Genomic DNA, 20,028 nt, shown 5'->3' on the forward strand with positions numbered 1-20,028 from the left:
ACCATTTGCCATGGCCTAATCCAGACTGCCCTGGAAAAGGGTGAAGCTCCAGAACACCTGCAGTACATCAATGACATCATTGTATGGGGTGACACAGCAGAGGAAGTTTTTGAGAAAGGGGAGAAAATAGTTCAGATCCTTCTGAAAGCCGGTTTCGCCATTAAGCAAAGTCAAGTCAAGGGACCTGCGCAAGAGATCCAGTTTTTGGGAATAAAATGGCAGGATGGGCGCCGTCAAATCCCAATGGATGACATCAACAAAATAGCAGCTATGTCTCCACCAACCAGCAAAAAGGAAGCACAGGCCTTCCTGGGTGTTGTGGGTTTTTGGAGGATGCACATCCCAAATTACAGCCAGATTGTAAGTCCTCTGTACCATGTGACCCGGAAGAAGAATGATTTTGAATGGGGCCCTGAGCAACGACAGGCATTTGAACAGATTAAACGGGAGATATTTCACGCCGTAGCCCTTGGTCCAGTCCTGTCAGGGCATGATGTTAAAAACGTGCTCTACACCGCAGCCGGGGAGAATGGCCCAACCTGGAGTCCCTGGCAGAAAGCACCAGGGGAGACTCGAGGTCGACCCCTGGGGTTCTGGAGCCGGGGATACAAAGGATCCGAGGCCCGCTATACTCGCACGGAAAAAGAGATTCTGGCAGCATATCACACAATCACAGAATCACAGAATAGTAGGGGTTGGAAGGGACCTCTGTGGGTCATCTAGTCCAACCCACCTGCTGAAGCAGGGTCACCTACAGCAGGCTGCACAGGACCTTGTTCAGGCGGGTCTTGAATATCTCCAGAGAAGGAGACTCCACAACCTCCCTGGGCAGCCTGTTCCAGTGCTCCGTCACCCTCAGAGGGAAGAAGTTCTTCCTCATGTTCAGACGGAACTTCCTGTGCCTCAGTTTGTGCCCATTGCCCCTTGTCCTGTCACTGGGCACCACTGAAAAGAGCTTGGCCCCATCCTCCTGACACCCACCCTTCAGATATTTGTAGGCATTTATAAGGTCCCCTTGCAGCCTTCTCTTCTTCAGGCTGAACAAGCCCAGTTCCCTCAACCTCTCCTCGTAGGGGAGATGCTCCAGTCCCCTCACCATCCTCGTAGCCCTCCGCTGGACTCACTCCAGTAGCTCTTCATCTTTCTTGAACTGGGGAGCCCAGAACTGGACACAGTACTCCAGATGAGGCCTCACCAGGGCAGTGTAGAGGGGAAGGAGAACCTCCGTCGTCCTGCTGGCCACACTCTTCTTCATGCACCCCAGGATCCCATTGGCTTTCTTGGCAGCCAGGGCACACTGCTGGCTCATGGTTAACCTGTCGTCCACCAGGACACCCAGGTCCCTCTCCGCAGAGCTGCTCTCCAGCAGGTCCACCCCAAGCCTGTACTGGTGCATGAGGTTGTTCCTCCCCAGGTGCAGGACCCTGCATTTGCCTTTGTTGAACCTCATCAGGTTCCTCTCTGCCCAGCTTTCCATCCTATCCAGGTCACGCTGAATGGCAGCACAGCCTTCTGGTGTATCTACCACACCTCCCAGTTTGGTGTCGTCAGCAAACTTGCTGAGGGTACATTCTAACTCTTCCTCCAGGTCCTTGATGAAGAAGTTGAACAAGACTGGGCCCAGTACTGACCCCTGGGGGACACCACTTGTCACCAGCCTCCAACTAGACTCAGCGCCGCTGATGACAACCCTCTGAGTTCTGCCATTCAGACAGTTCTCTATCCACTTCACCGACCACTCATCCAGCCCACACTTCCTCAGCTTCCCTAGGAGGATATCATGGGAGACTGTGTCGAAAGCCTTGCTGAAGTCTAGGTAGCCAACATCCACGGCTCTCCCTTCGTCTACCCAGCCAGTCATGTCATCGTAGAAAGCTATCAGATTGGTCAGGCATGATTTCCCTTTGGTGAATCCATGCTGACTACTCCTGATAACCTTCTTTTCATCCACTTGCTTGATGATGGCCTCCAGGATAAGCTGCTCCATCACCTTTCCCGGGATGGAGGTGAGGCTGATGAAGGTGTTCGAGCTGCTTCCGAAGTGGTCGGCACTGAAGCACAGCTTCTCGTAGCACCACGATTGCCGGTCCTGGGCTGGATGTTCAAAGAGAGGGTCCCCTCTATGCATCATGCCACCGATGCTACGTGGAGTAAGTGGGTCGTGCTGATCACCCAGCGTGCCCGAATGGGAAACCCCAGTCGCCCAGGAATTCTGGAGGTAATCATGGACTGGCCAGAAGGCAAAGATTTTGGAGCATCGCCAGAGGAGGAGGTGACACGTGCTGAAGAGGCCCCGCTGTATAACAAGCTGCCAGAAGATAAGAAACAGTATGCCCTGTTCACGGATGGGTCCTGTCGCATTGTGGGGAAGCAGCGGAGGTGGAAGGCTGCTGTATGGAGCCCTACACGACAAGTCGCAGAAACTGCCAAGGGAGAAGGTGAGTCCAGCCAGTTTGCAGAGGTGAAAGCCATCCAGCTGGCTTTAGACATTGCTGATCGAGAGAAGTGGCCAGTGTTCTATCTTTACACCGACTCCTGGATGGTGGCCAATGCCTTGTGCGGGTGGCTGCCGCAATGGAAGAAGAACAACTGGCAGCGCAGAGGCAAACCTATCTGGGCTGCCCCATTGTGGCAAGATATTGCTGCCCATCTGGAGCAGTTGGTTGTAAAAGTCCATCACGTGGACGCCCACGTCCCTAGGAGTCAGGCCACTGAAGAACATCAAAACAACCACCAGGTGGATCAGGCTGCTAAGATTGAAGTGGCTCAGGTGGATCTGGACTGGCAACATATGTGTGAACTCTTTATAGCTTAGTGGGCCCATGACACCTCGGGCCACCAAGGAAGAGATGTGACATACAGATGGGCTCGTGATCGAGGGGTGGACTTGACCATGGACACCATTGCACAGGTTATCCATGAATGTGAAACATGCGATGCAATCAAGCAAGCCAAGTGGGTAAAGCCTCAGTGGTATGGAGGACGATGGCTAAAATATAAATACGGGGAGGCTTGGCAGATTGACTACATCACACTGCCACAAACCTGCCAAGGCAAGCGCTATGTGCTCACAATGGTGGAGGCCACCACCGGATGGATGGAAACCTACCCTGCGCCACATGCCACCGCCCGGAATAGAATCATAGAATCAGAGAATCATAGAAAGTTTTGGGTTGGAAGGGACCCCTAGAGGTCATCTAGTCCAACCCTCCCGCAGCGAGCAGGGACACCGCTAACTAGATCAGGTTGCTCAGAGCCCTGTCCAACCTGGTCTTGAATGTTTCCAGGGATGCGTCTCCCTGCAGCCTTCTCTTCTCCAGGCTGAACAAGCCCAACTCACTCAGCCTGTCCTCATAGGAGAGGTACTCCAGCCCTCGGATCATATTTGTAGCCCTCCTTTGGACCCGCTCCAACAGTTCCATGTCCTTCTTGTGCTGAGGGCTCCAGAGCTGAACGCAGTACTCCAGGTGAGGTCTCACCAGAGCAGAGTAGAGGGGCAGAATCACCTCTCTCGACCTGCTGGCCCCACTTCTCCTGATGCAGCCCAGGACACGGTTGGCCCTCTGGGCTGCCAGCGCACATTGCCGGCTCATGTCCAGCCTTTCGTCTATCAGTACCCCCAAGTCCCTCTCGGCAGGGCTGCTCTCGATCCTTTCATCCCCCAGCCTGTATTGATAGCGGGGATTACCCCGACCCAGGTGTAGGACCTTGCACTTGGCCGTGTTGAACCTCATGAGGTTCACACAGGCCCACCTCTCCAGCTTGTCCAGGTCCCTCTGGATGGCATCCCGTCCTTCTGGTGTCTCGACCGTACCACTCAGCTTGGTGTCATCTGCAAACTTGCTGAGGGTACACTCGATGTCGCTGTCCATGTCATTGATAAATATATTGAACAGCACCGGTCCCAGTACGGACCCCTGAGGGACTCCACTCATCACTGGTCTCCATCGGGACATTGAGCCGTTGACCACTACCCTTTGGCTGCGACCATCCAACCAATTCCTTATCCACCGAACGGTCCACCCATCAAATCCATGGCTCTCCAATTTAGAGAGAAGGATGTTGTGAGGGACCGTGTCAAAGGCTTTACAAAAATCCAGATAGATGACATCCATAGGTTTTCCCTTGTCCACCCTTGTTGTTACACCATCATAGAAAGCCACTAGGTTGGTGAGGCAGGACTTGCCTTTGGCAAAGCCATGCTGGCTGTCTCGAATCACCTCCCTGGCCTCCATGTGCCTTAGCATATCTTCTAGGAGGATCTGTTCCATGGTCTTCCCAGGCACAGAGGTGAGGCTGACAGGTCGGTAGTTCCCAGGGTCTTCCTTTCTACCCTTTTTGAAAAGGGGCACAATGTTTCCCTTTTTCCAGTCACTGGGGACTTCCCCTGACTGCCATGACTTTTCAAATATCATCTTTTCAAATACCATCCTGGGCCTTGAAAAACAAGTCCTGTGGCGACATGGCACTCCTGAAAGAACCGAGTTGGACAACGGGACTCCTTTTTGTAACAGCCTCATAGACACCTGGGCCAAAGAACATGGTATCGAGTGGGTGTATCACATCCCCTACCATGCACCAGCCTCTGGAAAGATCGAATGGTACAATGGGCTGCTAAAAGCCACTTTGAGAGTAATGGGGGTTGGGACTTTCAAAAATTGGGATACTCATTTAGCAAAGGCCACCTGGTTGGTTAACACCAGAGGGTCCACCAACCGGGCTGGTCCTGCCCAGTCAAAACCTCAGCGCCCCATAGAAGGGGATAAAGTCCCTGTAGTGCACATGCGGAGCATGTTAGGGAAGACAGTTTGGGTTAGTCCTGCCTCGGGCAAAGGCAAGCCTGTCCACAGGATTGCTTTTGCTCAAGGACCTGAGTGTACCTGGTGGGTAATGCGGAAGGATGGGGAAGTCCGATGTGTACCTCATGGGGATTTGATTTTGGGCGAGAATAGTCCATAAATGAATTGTATAAAGTTAATTGTTAAATAACCCTGTCACTGTCTGTTATCATTGTTATAATTGTTATGTGTTGTACCAGTAGTATCGTAGTAAGAATCGTCCAGATTAAAGAAGGATAGACTTTTTCGATGAAAACCTAGCAGAGCACAGCGATGATGGAACTGGACCTGGTTTTCAACAACTGGCACCCAGCAACTTCATCAAGATCAACATCTCCTGCAGACTGTGGGCACGGGCCACAACAGATGCATCAGCCGTGAGCTCCGGATGCAGCAAGTGACCGCCCATCACCACATGTCACTTCTCCTGCCACGGAAGACCATTATTACAGATGGAGCCCAAAGTCATGGATTAAATGAACTCAACGGCCACTTTAGAGTGATGATCCATAGACTAAGGGAATGATATCTGGAGACAGGAGAAGTGGTGGTGATCAACTGGACAATGGGGGACCTGGGCATGACGTAGATGGTATGGTGTAAGGGGTGGATAATGTCCTGGGTTTGGCCAGGACAGGGTTAATTTTCACCAGAATCCAGGAAGGGACACAGCCCGGTGGGCTGACCCAACCCCAACCTGGCCAAACAGAGCAGGGTATTCCATACCATGTGCTGTCATGCTGGGTTCCGGTGGGGGGGGCGGCACGGCGGGAACTCACTCGCGGCTCGGGAGCATGCGGTGCCGGTCCTGTCCGGGAGAATGGCTCTGTGGGGTCGTGCGGTTTGTTCTGTGTATTCCCCTTTTCTGTATCGTTGTTGTTGCTGTTTCCCTTTGTTTGCTGTTCTGTTAAACTGCCCTTATCCCGACCCACCAGTTTCTGCCTGTTTCTTTCCATTCTCCTCCGCACCGCGGCGGGGGGAGGGGTGGCCGTGTGGCGCTTTTGTTGCCGGCAGCAGCCGAAACCAAAACACTCCCCCAAACGTGTGCACCAAACTCTCTGTCGTTTCAGGTTAAATACAGTCACAATATACATATTCATTATATTTCTGAGAAATGCTTAGCATATTCATGACTTTTCCAAGAACTAATTAGCATATGTTAATGTCTTTTATGCATGTCTGTTAGCGTCCTTGGGTGGTGTTTGGGGGTCCTAAGATGAAGGCTTATACTCCTCATCACAGTGTCTGCTGGTTGACCTTTGTTTCTGTGCAAACTCATTTCTAAGACCACGTATACCATGTCCTTCCAGGTTGTTTTGCTCTGGTCTTGTTGCCCTCTTGCTGCCTCCTTATCTCTGTAGCTTGGTGCATCTGCCCTCCCAAGGCTGAGCTGTCTGGGGTAGAATTATTTAGTAGCCTCTCTGTCTTAGAGCTTTCCTGTCTTCTCAAAACATCAAGGATCTACTTTAGTTTAATTACAGTCACTCTAGTAAGTGGAAATTTACATTTACGGGTTTCAATACACAGGAGTATCTGCTAGGTTGTACACGTTTCTGATAGATTGCTACAGATAGAGTGACATGCCTGAAGATGAAACCCAAGTTTCTGTGACAGAGGATGAATCCTGCTATCAGCACTACCCAAGAAACAAGTTAGTGGAGAATTTTGTGGGGAAAGTAAGGTTTAAATTATTGTTGTTGTAGAAGAGCTGATAGGAAACCATTGAGTAAGATAATTAGGAGGCTGCTTGACAGTTTTGAGACAATCTCAAGTGAAAGAATAAATGCTCAAGGACAGGTCTGGAGAACCAATTGATATGAGAAGGACAAACATGCATTGTAATTTTTGAAGTAGGCATGCTTCTTGGCTGTTGAAAGCACTCCTTGTAAAACTGAACAACACTTCAGTGGTAGCTTATGAGATTCATTTAGCAGGAGGGTGAGTACTGAGAACAAAATTCCAATAGCAAATAAATTTAGCTTCTAGTACATTAATAACAAATCTGTAAATGCTCCATTTTCTGAGTTGGTTCAGAGCACATGTAGGTGCATAGCATTCACTGAGGAACTGAATTCTGAAATCTTTTCTTTGGGTCATTGCCTTATTGCATCTGTCAGTCTATGTCAGACATCCATCATTGACAAAATGCTGTTGCTGTTACTGAGATTCCAAACTGTATTTTAAGAAAGCACATTTTTCTGCTAGAAAAGGCTAATGCGTAGCTGTATTTCTTTTTCGTGATGACCTGGAAACTTATAAATGTAGGTGCTTCCAAATTCTCTAGTTGCCTTAACATTAAAGAGCTGGATTAGGTTTGCAGGTGCATGATCCTAGTGAAAAGTCAATACTTGAAAGTATGTATCTTAAAACAGTGTTGATTTTACTACTACAGATGTTAAGCACCTATACATGTGGTAAATTAGTAAATATGCATAATGTAATTAAAGGATGAACCAAAAATTATTTTTAAAGTTAGTTTTGAAAAATTGAATAATTCCATAATTAAATATTTGAAGAATTTGTTCCTTATACTTACCTAATGTTAAAATTGGAAAATACGTACAAAAACACAAGGAAGATTTTCATAAATTGATCTTAAGACTGGCAAGAAATGATGAATTTGTGAAAAACAACTTGCTAAAATTAAATATGACTTTTGAAGACAGAGACTGTAGTTCATAACCTGGTTTTGATCCTGAATCAGAGTGACCCTGTATAAAGGAATCATCCAACTCTATTTGATGTTTAGCGCTTGTTCTTGTATTCATCTTCCTGGAATATCTGTTTTATAAATGTATAACTTGTACATTTGGTTTTGGAAACTCTTCCTATTTTTGTTCGAACTGTAAATGCAGTTATGAAAATAGAATAAAAGTTGCAAATTGTATTGTCTTCTTTGTGGTTGGAACAGTTCTGTGTCGTTTTGTGGGTTTTTTTCATTGCAGTAGTTAAGAGTGAAAGCCTGGAGCTTGGGGGAGATGGTTTTATTTCCTTTTTGCACTCTGATCTTCTACCATGAGTTGATATAGTCTCAGTTCCTCCTTTGTGAGATGGGAGTGTGGGGAAGATGGTGAGGTTTTGTGATGTAAGGCAGATATTTTGTTTGATCTTAGCATGCCTAAGAGATGTAACTCCAATTTCATTTGTCTTTCCCTTCAAGAGGAGTTTTAACTAGTGATGTTCAAGTCACATCAGCACCCATGCTTACTGTGCAAAGTACACTGTATACATGATATTTTACAAAAACTTGCATTTCATTCATCACGTTGTACCTAGTACTTCTTATTAGTAAAAACTTTAATGTTCATGTTCTTGACTCTTTGGCTGTAGAACATGGGTTTTTCTGCTCCAAGAAATTAGCATTCCTAGTTCTGATGATAACTTAGGCTATGTAAAGTTATGTTTTCTTCTGAATTGCAGCTGTGGCAGACTCAGAAATTTTTCTCCTCATCTGCTGCTTATCACCTAATACCTGAAGCTGCAGTTTTGTGGGCAAAAAGTACTGCCTAATCTCTACTGGACAAAAATAATCTTGTTTCTTTCAAACCGCCTGTATCACTTTTTAAGCTAACCTGAATTTTGACCTGAAAACTATTTGAGGATTTGACCTCTAGTAAATGGTCAATGACACCTTCAGTTGTCACAGCAGTTTGCAAGCTCAGTATGTGCCTTTGGCTCCAGTAAGCTGACTAGGTTTACCCATCTTTCATTTATATGGCCAGCTACATAAGACAAGCGCCTTGAAGTTTCCCGACTTCTGCTGATTAATACTAAAACATCATGGTTATTTCTTTGGGGTTTTCCCCACCCCCATGAGTAGTAGCAAGTGATAAATTACTGAAAACCAGAAGGAACTGTACAATTACATTTACCTAGTGGAAAATATCTATTGGATTTGAAATATTCATTTAGAATCCTTTATTGTAGAAGGTTTATTCCACTGTTAGCTTCTGAGAGGTCCTTCATACCTTTTTAAACCTAAAAGCATATTTAAATAATGAACAGGAAAAAAAAGATCCACAGATATTGTTATAGGGTTTTTTATTTTTCATTCAAAAAAGAGGTGCTTCTTTAAGGACAAAATGAAACTTAATTTTAGCTTAACCCTAGCAACTGAATAGTGTCAGTGATATGGAAAATTATATTTTCAATCTGCTCAAAACTAATTCCATCATTATTTAATGAGGCTCTACTGCTCTGCTTTATATATGTTAGCTTTTGACCATACTGCTAAATTTCACTTGGATATGGATTGATTTGGGGGCTGCAGAGGCTCTCATGGATTCAGTCTCTCTGTCTGATTCATAGTCCCTTGCATCATTTCTTGCTCTGCTTCTGTTGCTATTTTAAGGTCTTGGCTGTCCTTTGCAAAACCCAAGTATCACAGAATCTGAATATAGTATTGACTGACTGTAACATTCATCCAAATAGCTATACACCACTATGGGCAAAACTTGATACCTCATGATGAAATATGTAGCAGGTAGGAAGAAAATATCTGCTTAGGGGCATTCAGCTGTGGAACAAACATGTGGAGCGAATGGGTCTAAATCCAGAGGATGCAGTTTCAGTAAGGGCTTCTGGATCTACTAGCATCTACTAAGTAGTCTCCTCATAAATATTACCAGTGATTGTTCAAACTGTATTTCCAAAATTACAGTATAATAATTACATTTCGGACACATAGAATAATATCATACTTCTACCTATTAATTGCTGTGACTATTCTGTTAAATATAAATTTGAATGGTCTTGATGTGCACTCAACTTGTGTATGCTGTTGACCTCCTGTGGTTTTGTTGTTTTGAGCTACTGTTTCCAAGACATGTTGATGTGTTACTCATATTGCTATGACTCATCCAAGTAGCATGGAAAACTCATAGCTGACAGTAAACATGAAAAAAATCTTCACTGTAAGGTAGTTGCTGCCTGGCCTAGCATAAGTATCATTATGTCCTAATAATAAATCATCCACTCAAACATTCTGTGCTATTCCCATTCATTTTTTTATTTCACATAAAAAATATTTAATTTTAGAGTTCAATTATAGGCAGTTTTAACAAGCACAGTATACTCTCTGTGTGTATATGTTAAAATATATAAATTTTATTATGTATAGATATCACAGAATCACAGAATGGTAGGGGTTGGAAGGGACCTCTGTGGGTCATCTAGTCCAACCCCCCTGCCAAAGCAGGGTCACCTATAGCAGGCTGCACAGGACCTTGTTCAGGCGGGTCTTGAATATCTCCAGAGAAGGAGAATCCACAACCTCCCTGGGCAGCCTGTTCCAGGGCTCCGTCACCCTCAGAGGGAAGAAGTTCTTCCTCATGTTCAGACGGAACTTCCTGTGCTTCCGTTTGTGCCCATTGCCCCTTGTCCTGTCACTGGGCACCACTGAAAAGAGTTTGGCCCCATCCTCCTGACACCCACCCTTCAGATATTTGTAAGCATATATTAGGTCCCCTATATATAAATATATACACTTTATATTAAAAATATGTAAAATAGAAAGTATATTTGCATAATTAAAAATTGCATGATATGATAAACCATTGCCATTTTAGTAAAATATAACAATATGTAGCCAAAAAAAGATTTTAGTATTCTGGTACCGCTTGCCTTCAAACTTGCACTACAATGATATGCATATTAATTGTTAAATGTTACAGTCAAACCCATGACAGTTATACTTGGCTTTGTCAGGAGTTCAACCATATGCAAACATCACTACATTTGGGCCAGAATCATTTACCTGCTTAATGTTGTTTGAAATTGAAATGAGAAGAAAGTGGCAAAGTTTTCCCTTACATATATTTTTATTGCCTAGTTTTATTATCACTAAAATTTGGAAGGTGGGGGAAAATAGGTTGTATAACTCCTCTAAATGTTGACACTTTCCTTATGTTTTATAGTCATCTTTGATTATAACCACTGTTAAAAATAAAAATCTCAAATATTTCAACTACCTTAAATTATTTGAGCCCAAATATGGAGCTTATCCAGGCCAATTTAATTATCTATCTCATTAACAACTTCGGATTTCAGCATTACCGCTATGCATTTTTCTCAGAATATGAAAAATAATTGTGGTAAAAAACCCTGTAATGTGTTCCTTGGAAGAAATTTTACTTGTTGAGCATAAATCTAAGTGTTTGAATTTAAACCTGTCCTGGGTTCGGGTAGTACAGGGTTAATTTAGGAGGGTAATTGTCATAGGCAATTCCCTTCTGAGGGTGGCTCTGGATGCCCACAAATCCATGGGCCCCGATGGAATGCACCCACGAGTGCTGAGGGAGCTGGCGGATGTCATTGCTGAGCCACTCTCCATCATCTTTGAGAGGTCCTGGAGGACAGGAGAGGTGCCCGAGGACTGGAGAAAGGCCAATGTCACTCCAATCTTCCAAAAGGGCAAGAAGGAGGACCCAGGGAACTACAGGCCGGTCAGCCTCACCTCCATCCTGGGAAAGGTGATGGAGCAGCTTATCCTGGAGGCCATCATCAAGCACGTGAAGGAAAAGAAGGTTATCAGGAGTAGTCAGCATGGATTCACCAAGGGGAAATCATGCCTGACCAATCTGATAGCTTTCTACGATGACATGACTGGCTGGGTAGACGAAGGGAGAGCCGTAGATGTTGTCTACCTAGACTTCAGCAAGGCTTTCGACACAGTCTCCCATAATATCCTCCTAGGGAAGCTCAGGAAGTATGGGCTGGATGAGTGGTCAGTGAGGTGGATTGAGAACTGTCTGAATGGCAGAACTCAGAGGGTTGTCATCAGCGGCGCTGAGTCTAGTTGGAGGCTGGTAACTAGTGGTGTCCCCCAGGGGTCAGTACTAGGCCCAGTCTTGTTTAACTTCTTCATCAACGACCTGGAGGAAGAGTTAGAATGTACCCTCAGCAAGTTTGCTGATGACACCAAACTGGGAGGTGTGGTAGATACACCAGAAGGCTGTGCTGCCATTCAGCGTGACCTAGATAGGCTGAAAAGTTGGGCAGAGAGGAACCTGATGAGGTTCAACAAAGGCAAATGCAGGGTCCTGCACCTGGGGAGGAACAACCTCATGCATCAGTACAGGCTTGGGGTGGACCTGCTGGAGAGCAGCTCTGCAGAGAGGGACCTGGGTGTCCTGGTGGACGACAGGTTAACCATGAGCCAGCAGTGTGCCCTGGCTGCCAAGAAGGCCAATGGGATCCTGGGGTGCATCAAGAGGAGTGTGGCCAGCAGGTCGAGGGAGGTTCTCCTTCCCCTCTACACTGCCCTAGTGAGGCCTCATCTGGAGTACTCTGTCCACTTCTGGGCTCCCCAGTTCAAGAAAGATGAAGAGCTACTGGAGAGAGTCCAGCGGAGGGCTACAAGGATGGTGAGGGGACTGGAGCATCTCTCCTACGAGGAGAGGCTGAGGGAGCTGGGCTTGTTCAGCCTGGAGAAGAGAAGGCTGCAAGGGGACCTAATAAATGCTTATAAATATCTGAAGGGTGGGTGTCAGGAGGATGGGGCCAAGCTCTTTTCAGTAGTGCCCAGTGACAGGACAAGGGGCAATGGGCACAAACTGAAGCACAGGAAGTTCCGCCTGAACATGAGGAAGAACTTCTTCCCTCTGAGGGTGACGGAGCCCTGGAACAGTTTGCCCAGGGAGGTTGTGGATTCTCCTTCTCTGGAGATATTCAAGACCCGCCTGAACAAGGTCCTGTGCAGCCTACTGTAGGTGACCCTGCTTCTGCAGGTGGGTTGGACTAGATGACCCACAGAGGTCCCTTCCAACCCCTTCCAACAGCATGAGCTGTTCTCAGAAGAGACCATATTCCTTTTCTCAAGAGGCTAAAACATAGGCATGCACTAGATTGCTCCTTTTGAGATTGGTTTTGGGTATAAAAACTGCACTTGTAAATCTTCAGTCTTGTGCTGAAAATGGACAGATGTGGTTGAAATGTTCAGAATTTTAGTGTCTTTTTGTGTGCATAAATTCAACCTTTGCACTGATTTTTTCAGAGGTACAAATTCTATGGAATTGATGGCAGGCGATGCTGAATGTCAGTTGCAGGACACTTGGCTGTGCCTTTTTTCTATGCCTGTGCTGCTGTGGCAGGATGTGACAGTGGACCATCAATGTCAATCTTTACTTCAAAACTCACTCAAGCCCTCTTTTTGAATGCAGATGTGTTTTGACTTCATTTTTTTTCAACTCTGTTCAGGTTATCAAATTCAGAACTAATGGCTCTTTTGAAAAGAGCTTAAAGGCAGGGAGAGGAGCAATCTGGAGTTGAGAACTTGACCAGTAGACAGCTTACACAATTATGCAAGCTTTTCTCTTGTTTGAGAGGCCATAGGTTTGTGTGTGTCTGGCATATATAGGCATAGAATACTGACAGCAGAAATTCACAGGGAAGTCGGAAGTTGGTAAGTTTCCACTTGCCGTGAATGAAATTCCTCAGCTTTCTTTGAAAGCATTGCCAGGTATCTTCAGTTTTACATAGTCATTTTTAAAGACTTATAAGTAATGGCTGTTTTCTTTTATTTTCAGCTTCTTTGTAATACAGGCCATGCTGAAGAAAAGCTTGGGTTTACATATGACAGCATCATAATATGGTAAGTAGTAAGGATCACTAGAACAATACCAGGGTACTTTAATTGTTCTAGGTGCAATTAAATCAATTTTATTTGTACTTTTGAGCTAGTATTTTTTGTTTCTAATGTGTTTGAAATTTCATAATTCAAATATATACACCTTACAAATATTTTAATGAGTAAAATCAAATACATTGTATGATTTCAGGCAAAGAGGGGAAAACCCCCTCCAAGTTAAAGTGTGGATTTCTTTATTATATTCCTCATAAGCATAAAAAATACCTCTAAATATCTCAGCACTTGCAGAAAGCACTTTTATTAAAAATGTGCTCTTACAGAATTTAGAGCATACTATTGATGCAGAACCAGGATTTAAAGATAAACATTTTAAGTTAATTTGGTGTGAATATATCTTTGTAGCATCACTTTCCTTGCTACTAAAACATCCTGTGTATGTACTTTCAAGGGGAATTTTCCTATATTTTGTTGCCATTTCTGACAGTCAAAAGTAACTACATGCTTATTTCCAGAACTTCTGTGGTTTTGCACAGACATTGGTAAATTTGTCCTGAGGCTCAACACTGGTGGCAGAAACAACTAATATGTAGTATTTAATATGATTTAGTGTTCTTTCAATTTAGTTATCCGACTTAAGAAAGAAAGCTTAGAAAAGCTAGTCACTCTTTAAGTAAAAATTTGGGAAAACTTGTATACTTTTTCTTATGGAAATACTGTAAGTTGTTTTCTTAAATAGAACTAATATTCCTTGCTAGAGCTAAAAAATGCTAATAAGTTTTTTTGTGAATCCGTATTTTGTGGTGAGCTTTAATAGGTTATCGTCTTCTGATCGTATTTATGTAATCTGTTATAGTGTTTTACGATGGGACTAAACATTGCTTAAGAGTATAACTTCAAAATTCAGAGTTCTCTACCATATATTTTTAAATATCATCAGTGATGTCAAGATTGGAGACAGCCTGGGCTGCAGTAATCACGCATTGGTTGAATTCACACTCCTGAGGGTTATGGGAAAGGCGAGGAGTGTAGTCAGGACCCTAAATTTTAGGAAAGCCAACTCCCAGCTCTTCAAGGAGTTAGTAGGACCCCCTGGGAAACGGTCCTCAGGGACAGGGGAACAGAACAGAGCTGGCAGATCTTTAAGGATGCTTTCCATAGAGGGCATGAGCTCTCAGTCCCCAGGTGTAAGAAATCAGGCAAGGAAGGGAAGAGACCAGCATGGCTGAGTCCAGACCTGCTGGTCAAACTAAAGGGCAAGAGGGAACTGCACAGGCAGTGGAAGCAGGGACAGGTATCTTGGGAAAAGTATAGGGATGCTGCCCGGTTGTGTAGGGATGAGGTCAGGAGGGCCAAGGCACAGCTGGAGCTTCTACAGGTATGTCAACCAGAAAAGAAAGGTTAAAGAAGGCGTACCCCCTCAATGAACAAGAATGGCAACCTCATATCAACAAATGAGGAGAAGGCTGAGGTACTCAACAACTTTTTTGCCTCAGTCTTCACTCGCAGCCTCCCGAGTCGATGGACCACAAGATGGGGACCAGGGGGTTAAAGCCCCTCCCACTGTAAGGGAAGACCAGGTTCGTGACCACCTGAGGAACCTGAACATCCATAAGCCTATGGGGCCTGACGAGATGCATCGCAGAGTCCTGAGGGAATTGGCTGATGCAGTTGCCAAGCCACTCTCCATGATATTTGAAGAGTAATGGCAGTCGGGTGAAGTCCCCGGTGAGTGGAAGAAGGGAAACATTGTGCCCATTTTTAAAAAGGGTAGAAAGGAGGACCCTGGGAATCACAGAATCATAGAATCATCAAGATTGGAAAAGACCTCTAAGATCATGAAGTCCACCTGGGAACTACCGACCTGTCAGCCTCACCTCTGTGCCTGGGAAGATCATGGAACAGATCCTCCTAGAAGCTATGCTAAGGCACATGGAGAACAGGGAGGTGATTCGAGACAGCCAGCATGGCTTCACCAAGGGCAAGTCCTGCCTGACCAACCTAGTGGCTTTCTATAATGGAGTGACTGCATCAGTGGACAACGGAAGAGCTATGGATGTCATCTATCTGGACTTCTGTAAAGCCTTCAACCTGGTCCCCCACAACATCCATCTCTCTGAATAGGAGAAATAAGGATTTGATGGGTGGACTGTTTGGTGGATGAGGAATTGGTTGGATGGTGGCATCCAGAGGGTAGTGGTCAATGACTCGATATCCAAATGGATGCTGGTGACAAGTGCTGTCCCTCAGGGGTCGGTACTGGGACCGGTGCTGTTTAATATTTTCATCAATGACATAGATAGCGACATCGAGTGCACCCTCAGCAAGTTTGCAGATGACACCAAGCTGAGTGGTGCAGCTGACACACCAGAAGGATGGGATGCCATCCAAAGAGACCTGGACAAGCTTGAGAAGTGGGCCCATGTGAAACTCACAATGTTCAACAAGGCCAAGTGCAAGGTCCTGTACCTGGGTCAGGGCAACCCCCAGTATCAATACAGGCTGGGGGATGAAGGGATTGAGAGCAGCCCTGCTGAGAAGGACTTTGGGGTACTGGTGGATGAGAAGCTGGACATGAGTCACCAATGTGCACTCGCAGCCCAGAAGGCCAACCGTATCCTGAGCTGCATCAAGAGAAGCGTGGCCAGGAGGTCGAGAGACGTGATTCTGTCCTTCTGCTCTGGTGAGACCCCACCTGGAGTCCTGCATCCAGCTCTGGAGCCCTCAGCACAAGAAAGACCTGGACCTGTTTGGAGTGGGTCCAGAGGAGGGCCAGAAAAATGATCCCAGGGCTGGAGCACCTCTTCTATGAGGAAAGGCTGAGACAGTTGGGGCTGTTCAGTCTGGAGAAGAGAATGCTCCAGGGAGACCTTATAGCAGCCTTTCAGTACCTGAAGGGGGCCTATAGGAAAGATAGGGACATCTTTTTAGCAAGGCCTGTTGTGACAGGACAAGCGGTAATGGCTTTAAGCTAAGGGAGGGTGGATTTAGACTGGATATAGGGAAGAGATTTTTTACAGTGAGGGAGGCCCCATCCCTAGAAACATTCAAGGTCAGGTTGGACAGGGCTCTGAGCAGTCTGGTCTAGTTGGAGATGCCTCTGCTCACTGCAGGGGGGTTGGACTAGATGACCTCTAAAGGTCCCTTCTAACCCAAAGCATTCTATGATTCTGTGATTCTAAATACAAGTCTTAAAATGTTACACAAATTCTATTGTTTATTCTTATAGGAAAAAGCTTGCAGAAAGATCTGCTAATCCAAACACAATTAAGGAACAAATAAAATATTGTTCTCGGCAGACACATGAAGAAAAATAGCCCCCTACTTAAAAAAAATGCCAAAAATAGTTTCTTAAAAATTTAAAGACAGATAGCAGGAAAATTGTCTTGGTTAGCAATGTTACTTTGGTCATTCCAGTGATTCCTCTGTATATGTACATGAGAAGCAAATTTTTTATGCATATATGTAAATTATTCTTCTACGGTGATAATTTTCAAGCTCAAGCATGCAACCCAAATACTCATATATTAACAACCATAATTGTGCTGGTTGGTGGTTCTTCAGAATAATTTATAGGATGGATTGTTTTTATGAAATACAGACTTTTCAATCAATTTTAAAAATTTTGCCCTACAGGGTTATAGCCATTTTTTAGTAGTATTCTGTTTGCAGATTATTTTGCTATACAGCTACTCTGAGTAACTTGCAAATACTGAACTTTTTAATTAATTAATTTAGGAAATGACCTTGAGGTAGGCTGAGGACTGGAAATAACATGCAAGTTCTGTAATTTGCTCTGCTGATGTTCTCAATGTTATCTTAATTTCCATAGGGAAACCTTTTTGTTCTACGGAACAAACTTGTTTGAAAACAAGAAGTTATTTGGATGCAAAAAATACTGTGTGAGTTTTCTGCATTTGTGAAGTATGAATGGCTAACCTTAAAGCATTAAACTATAAGGGAATCAATGATTTCAAGAATAATTATAGACTTCCTATAAAGTTCTAGGTTTTGGGATCAGTAACCTTGATAGAATATTTACCCAAACTAAAAACAGTTGTCTTTAGTCTTCAATTGTCTGCAATAATAGTCTGCAATAATTGCAATTATCCTCAAGTTACAGATCTGGTTTTTAGAACTTATTCTCTTTTTAGTATTTTGTTAGGCCAGGTGCCTCATTATAGTTTCTTCCTGCCAGCAGATGGAGATAATAATGACACATTTTGTTGTCATTCCCACTGTAAATGGGTCTTGCTGGTTCCTAGAGCACCATGCCATTGACAGCTGAGAGGCAGCTTTGAGCCACGAAGAAAATCGAGTGTTGGTAGACCTCAAAGTTTTGAGGTCTTTTAGTAATGTTCTGAGAGGCTTTGGCCATAAAAGCAAAATTCAAAATTTTCACAATTACCTGACTGGATTAAACGGAGATTTGTCAAAACCATTGTTATATTTCTGTAGTGAGTAGATGAGATGCTTTAAAAAAAGGTGTTCTGGTTTTGGCTGCAGCCGGAAACAAAAGCACCACGCGGCCGCCCCTCCCCCCGCCAGGGTGCGGAGGAGAATGGAAAGAAACAGGCAGAAAACTGGTGGGTCGGGATAAGGGCAGTTTAACAGAACAGCAAACAAAGGGAACAGTAACAACGATACAGAAAACGGGAATATACAAAACAAACCCGCAGAACAGTACAGTCTCTCGGACCGCACCGCCACTGAGCCCTCCCTAGCCGTGAGAGCGTTCCCGCCGCGCCGCCCCCCCCACCGGAACCCAGCATGACGGCACATGGTATGGAATACCCTGCTCTGTTTGGCCAGGTTGGGGTTGGGTCAGCCCACCCGGCTGTGCCCCTTCCTGGATTCTGGTGAAAATTAACCCTGTCCTTGCCAAACCCAGGACAAAAGGTAAAAAAAATGATCCTGTAATAGATAATGAATTTTCTTTCTTATTACATCCTTTCTTAGTTCTTCCATACATATTATCAGTCTTGATATTTATCAGCCTGAGTGCTGTCTTAGGAAGTTCTTTTCATTTCTGCAGTGACACTTAAAATACTGGGGCAAGTTGTATTGCGCTCACTTTTTCTCTTACACAATTGTGATGTCTTTTTGGCTCTTTCAGTCACAGATGCACGTGGAGTGTGCATATCAAAATAATTTCCTTCAGATGGCTATTTTAAAATCGTGTAGTATGGGTTTATAACACTTTTTTTTTGTCTTGATGTGCATTAACTCACATGTGACAGTCTTGAATTTTCTTCACCATCTTGTTAACTGTGCATAGAGATACTTTTTAAGTCCCCTTGAAGTTTCTCATAACCCCAGCCTATTCTCATTAATATAAACAACATTGCCCTCTGTATTCCCCCCCCATCATGAATTGTGTATTGAATAGTGTCTAAAATAATGAGATTGTGAACCTAGTACTTAACTGGATAAAACTCTTCCATTCACCTTCACTCTTTGAATTAATCTTTTCAGATGTTGATTTGTGAAACTACTTTTCATCACCCTATAACCTCTTTATATCCCTTAATACAATCTTCAGCAACACTTATGCCTTTTTACATATTATTGTAATAACTCCTTTCAAGTGTTTCATAAGAATAGCAGAATACAGTTTGTCTAAACTCTTCTGGGTGCTTCACATGGCTAACCAGTTTTATTTTAAGGTGATTTTAAGATGATGAACAGTCCTCTGGATGCACTTAGGAATCCTTTTTGTATAGACCTGTTTATCGCCTTTTCTTCATCTTGGCCGCTACCATTTATAATATGGTGTTAGTGAATATATGCAGATCATTCATGTTAATGTTCTTTCCAGACACTTAGATGTGAAGCTTGGTGGGCCAGTGACAGTAATTACCGATTAATTTCCTCCAGTTCTTCCATCATTTTCACTTCTCAGTCTAAGTCATATTTAGTATAATAAAAAAGACTTTAGCATAGGAATCTTTGTGCAGACTTATAAAAGCAATGACTTAGTATGAAGAAAGCGCTTGTTTCTCTTATTTGCTTCGTTCCTTATTGGGCTATCCAGTAGATCTGACTTATTTTTCAAGTTTTCTGCTTGTGGTATAGCTGAGAAGTCAGAACACGCAGACATATATGGACATGTGTGTAGGTTTTCCTATGTATATTTTTTCTGTCTGCTGTAACATATCTCATTTGGCTTTATAAAGTCAAGTTTCTCTTTTTGCTCGTGCTACATTCTTTCAGGTTTTTGCAGTTTGGTAATTGACTGATGGGGTTTTTAATGGAGAGGGTTTTGTTCAGCCTTGTATGTTGTATATGCCATTGCTTTCATTGGACCATTATGGATTTTTATGGCCTTTATTTTAAGGATATGTCTTTCTGGCTAGCTATATATTTTCATTGCATTCTCACTATTTAAAGATAGCGACACATCCCTTTTTGGTCCCTTCTGCTTTTCGATGTTGGATCTCATGATGATGTTGTCCTTTCTGGTGGTTTCACTGTTGCCAACTCTAAATTAACTTCTGTCTACAAATTAAGAATGTCCTCCTCTTGTGAGTTGTAGAAGAAGCTTTCAAAGCATTAACTGCTTTTGAGTAACTATTTGTCTAAAGATTGTTTTGTTCTGCCATTCGA

General features: G+C 44.1%; 1 protein-coding gene across 1 annotated transcript in view; it reads left to right on the plus strand.

The window, feature by feature from the left end:
* Positions 1 to 20,028, plus strand: part of LOC142365591 (rapamycin-insensitive companion of mTOR-like) — a 127,131-nt gene that overhangs the window by 43,894 nt on the left and 63,209 nt on the right. The window contains exon 4 of the mRNA XM_075446498.1: positions 13,364 to 13,428. Coding sequence (XP_075302613.1) covers positions 13,364 to 13,428 — 65 coding nt within the window. The remainder of the gene's footprint in view (positions 1 to 13,363; positions 13,429 to 20,028) is intronic.

This window comes from Opisthocomus hoazin, chromosome W (genome assembly GCF_030867145.1).
Source record: "Opisthocomus hoazin isolate bOpiHoa1 chromosome W, bOpiHoa1.hap1, whole genome shotgun sequence".
Lineage (NCBI taxonomy): Eukaryota > Metazoa > Chordata > Aves > Opisthocomiformes > Opisthocomidae > Opisthocomus > Opisthocomus hoazin.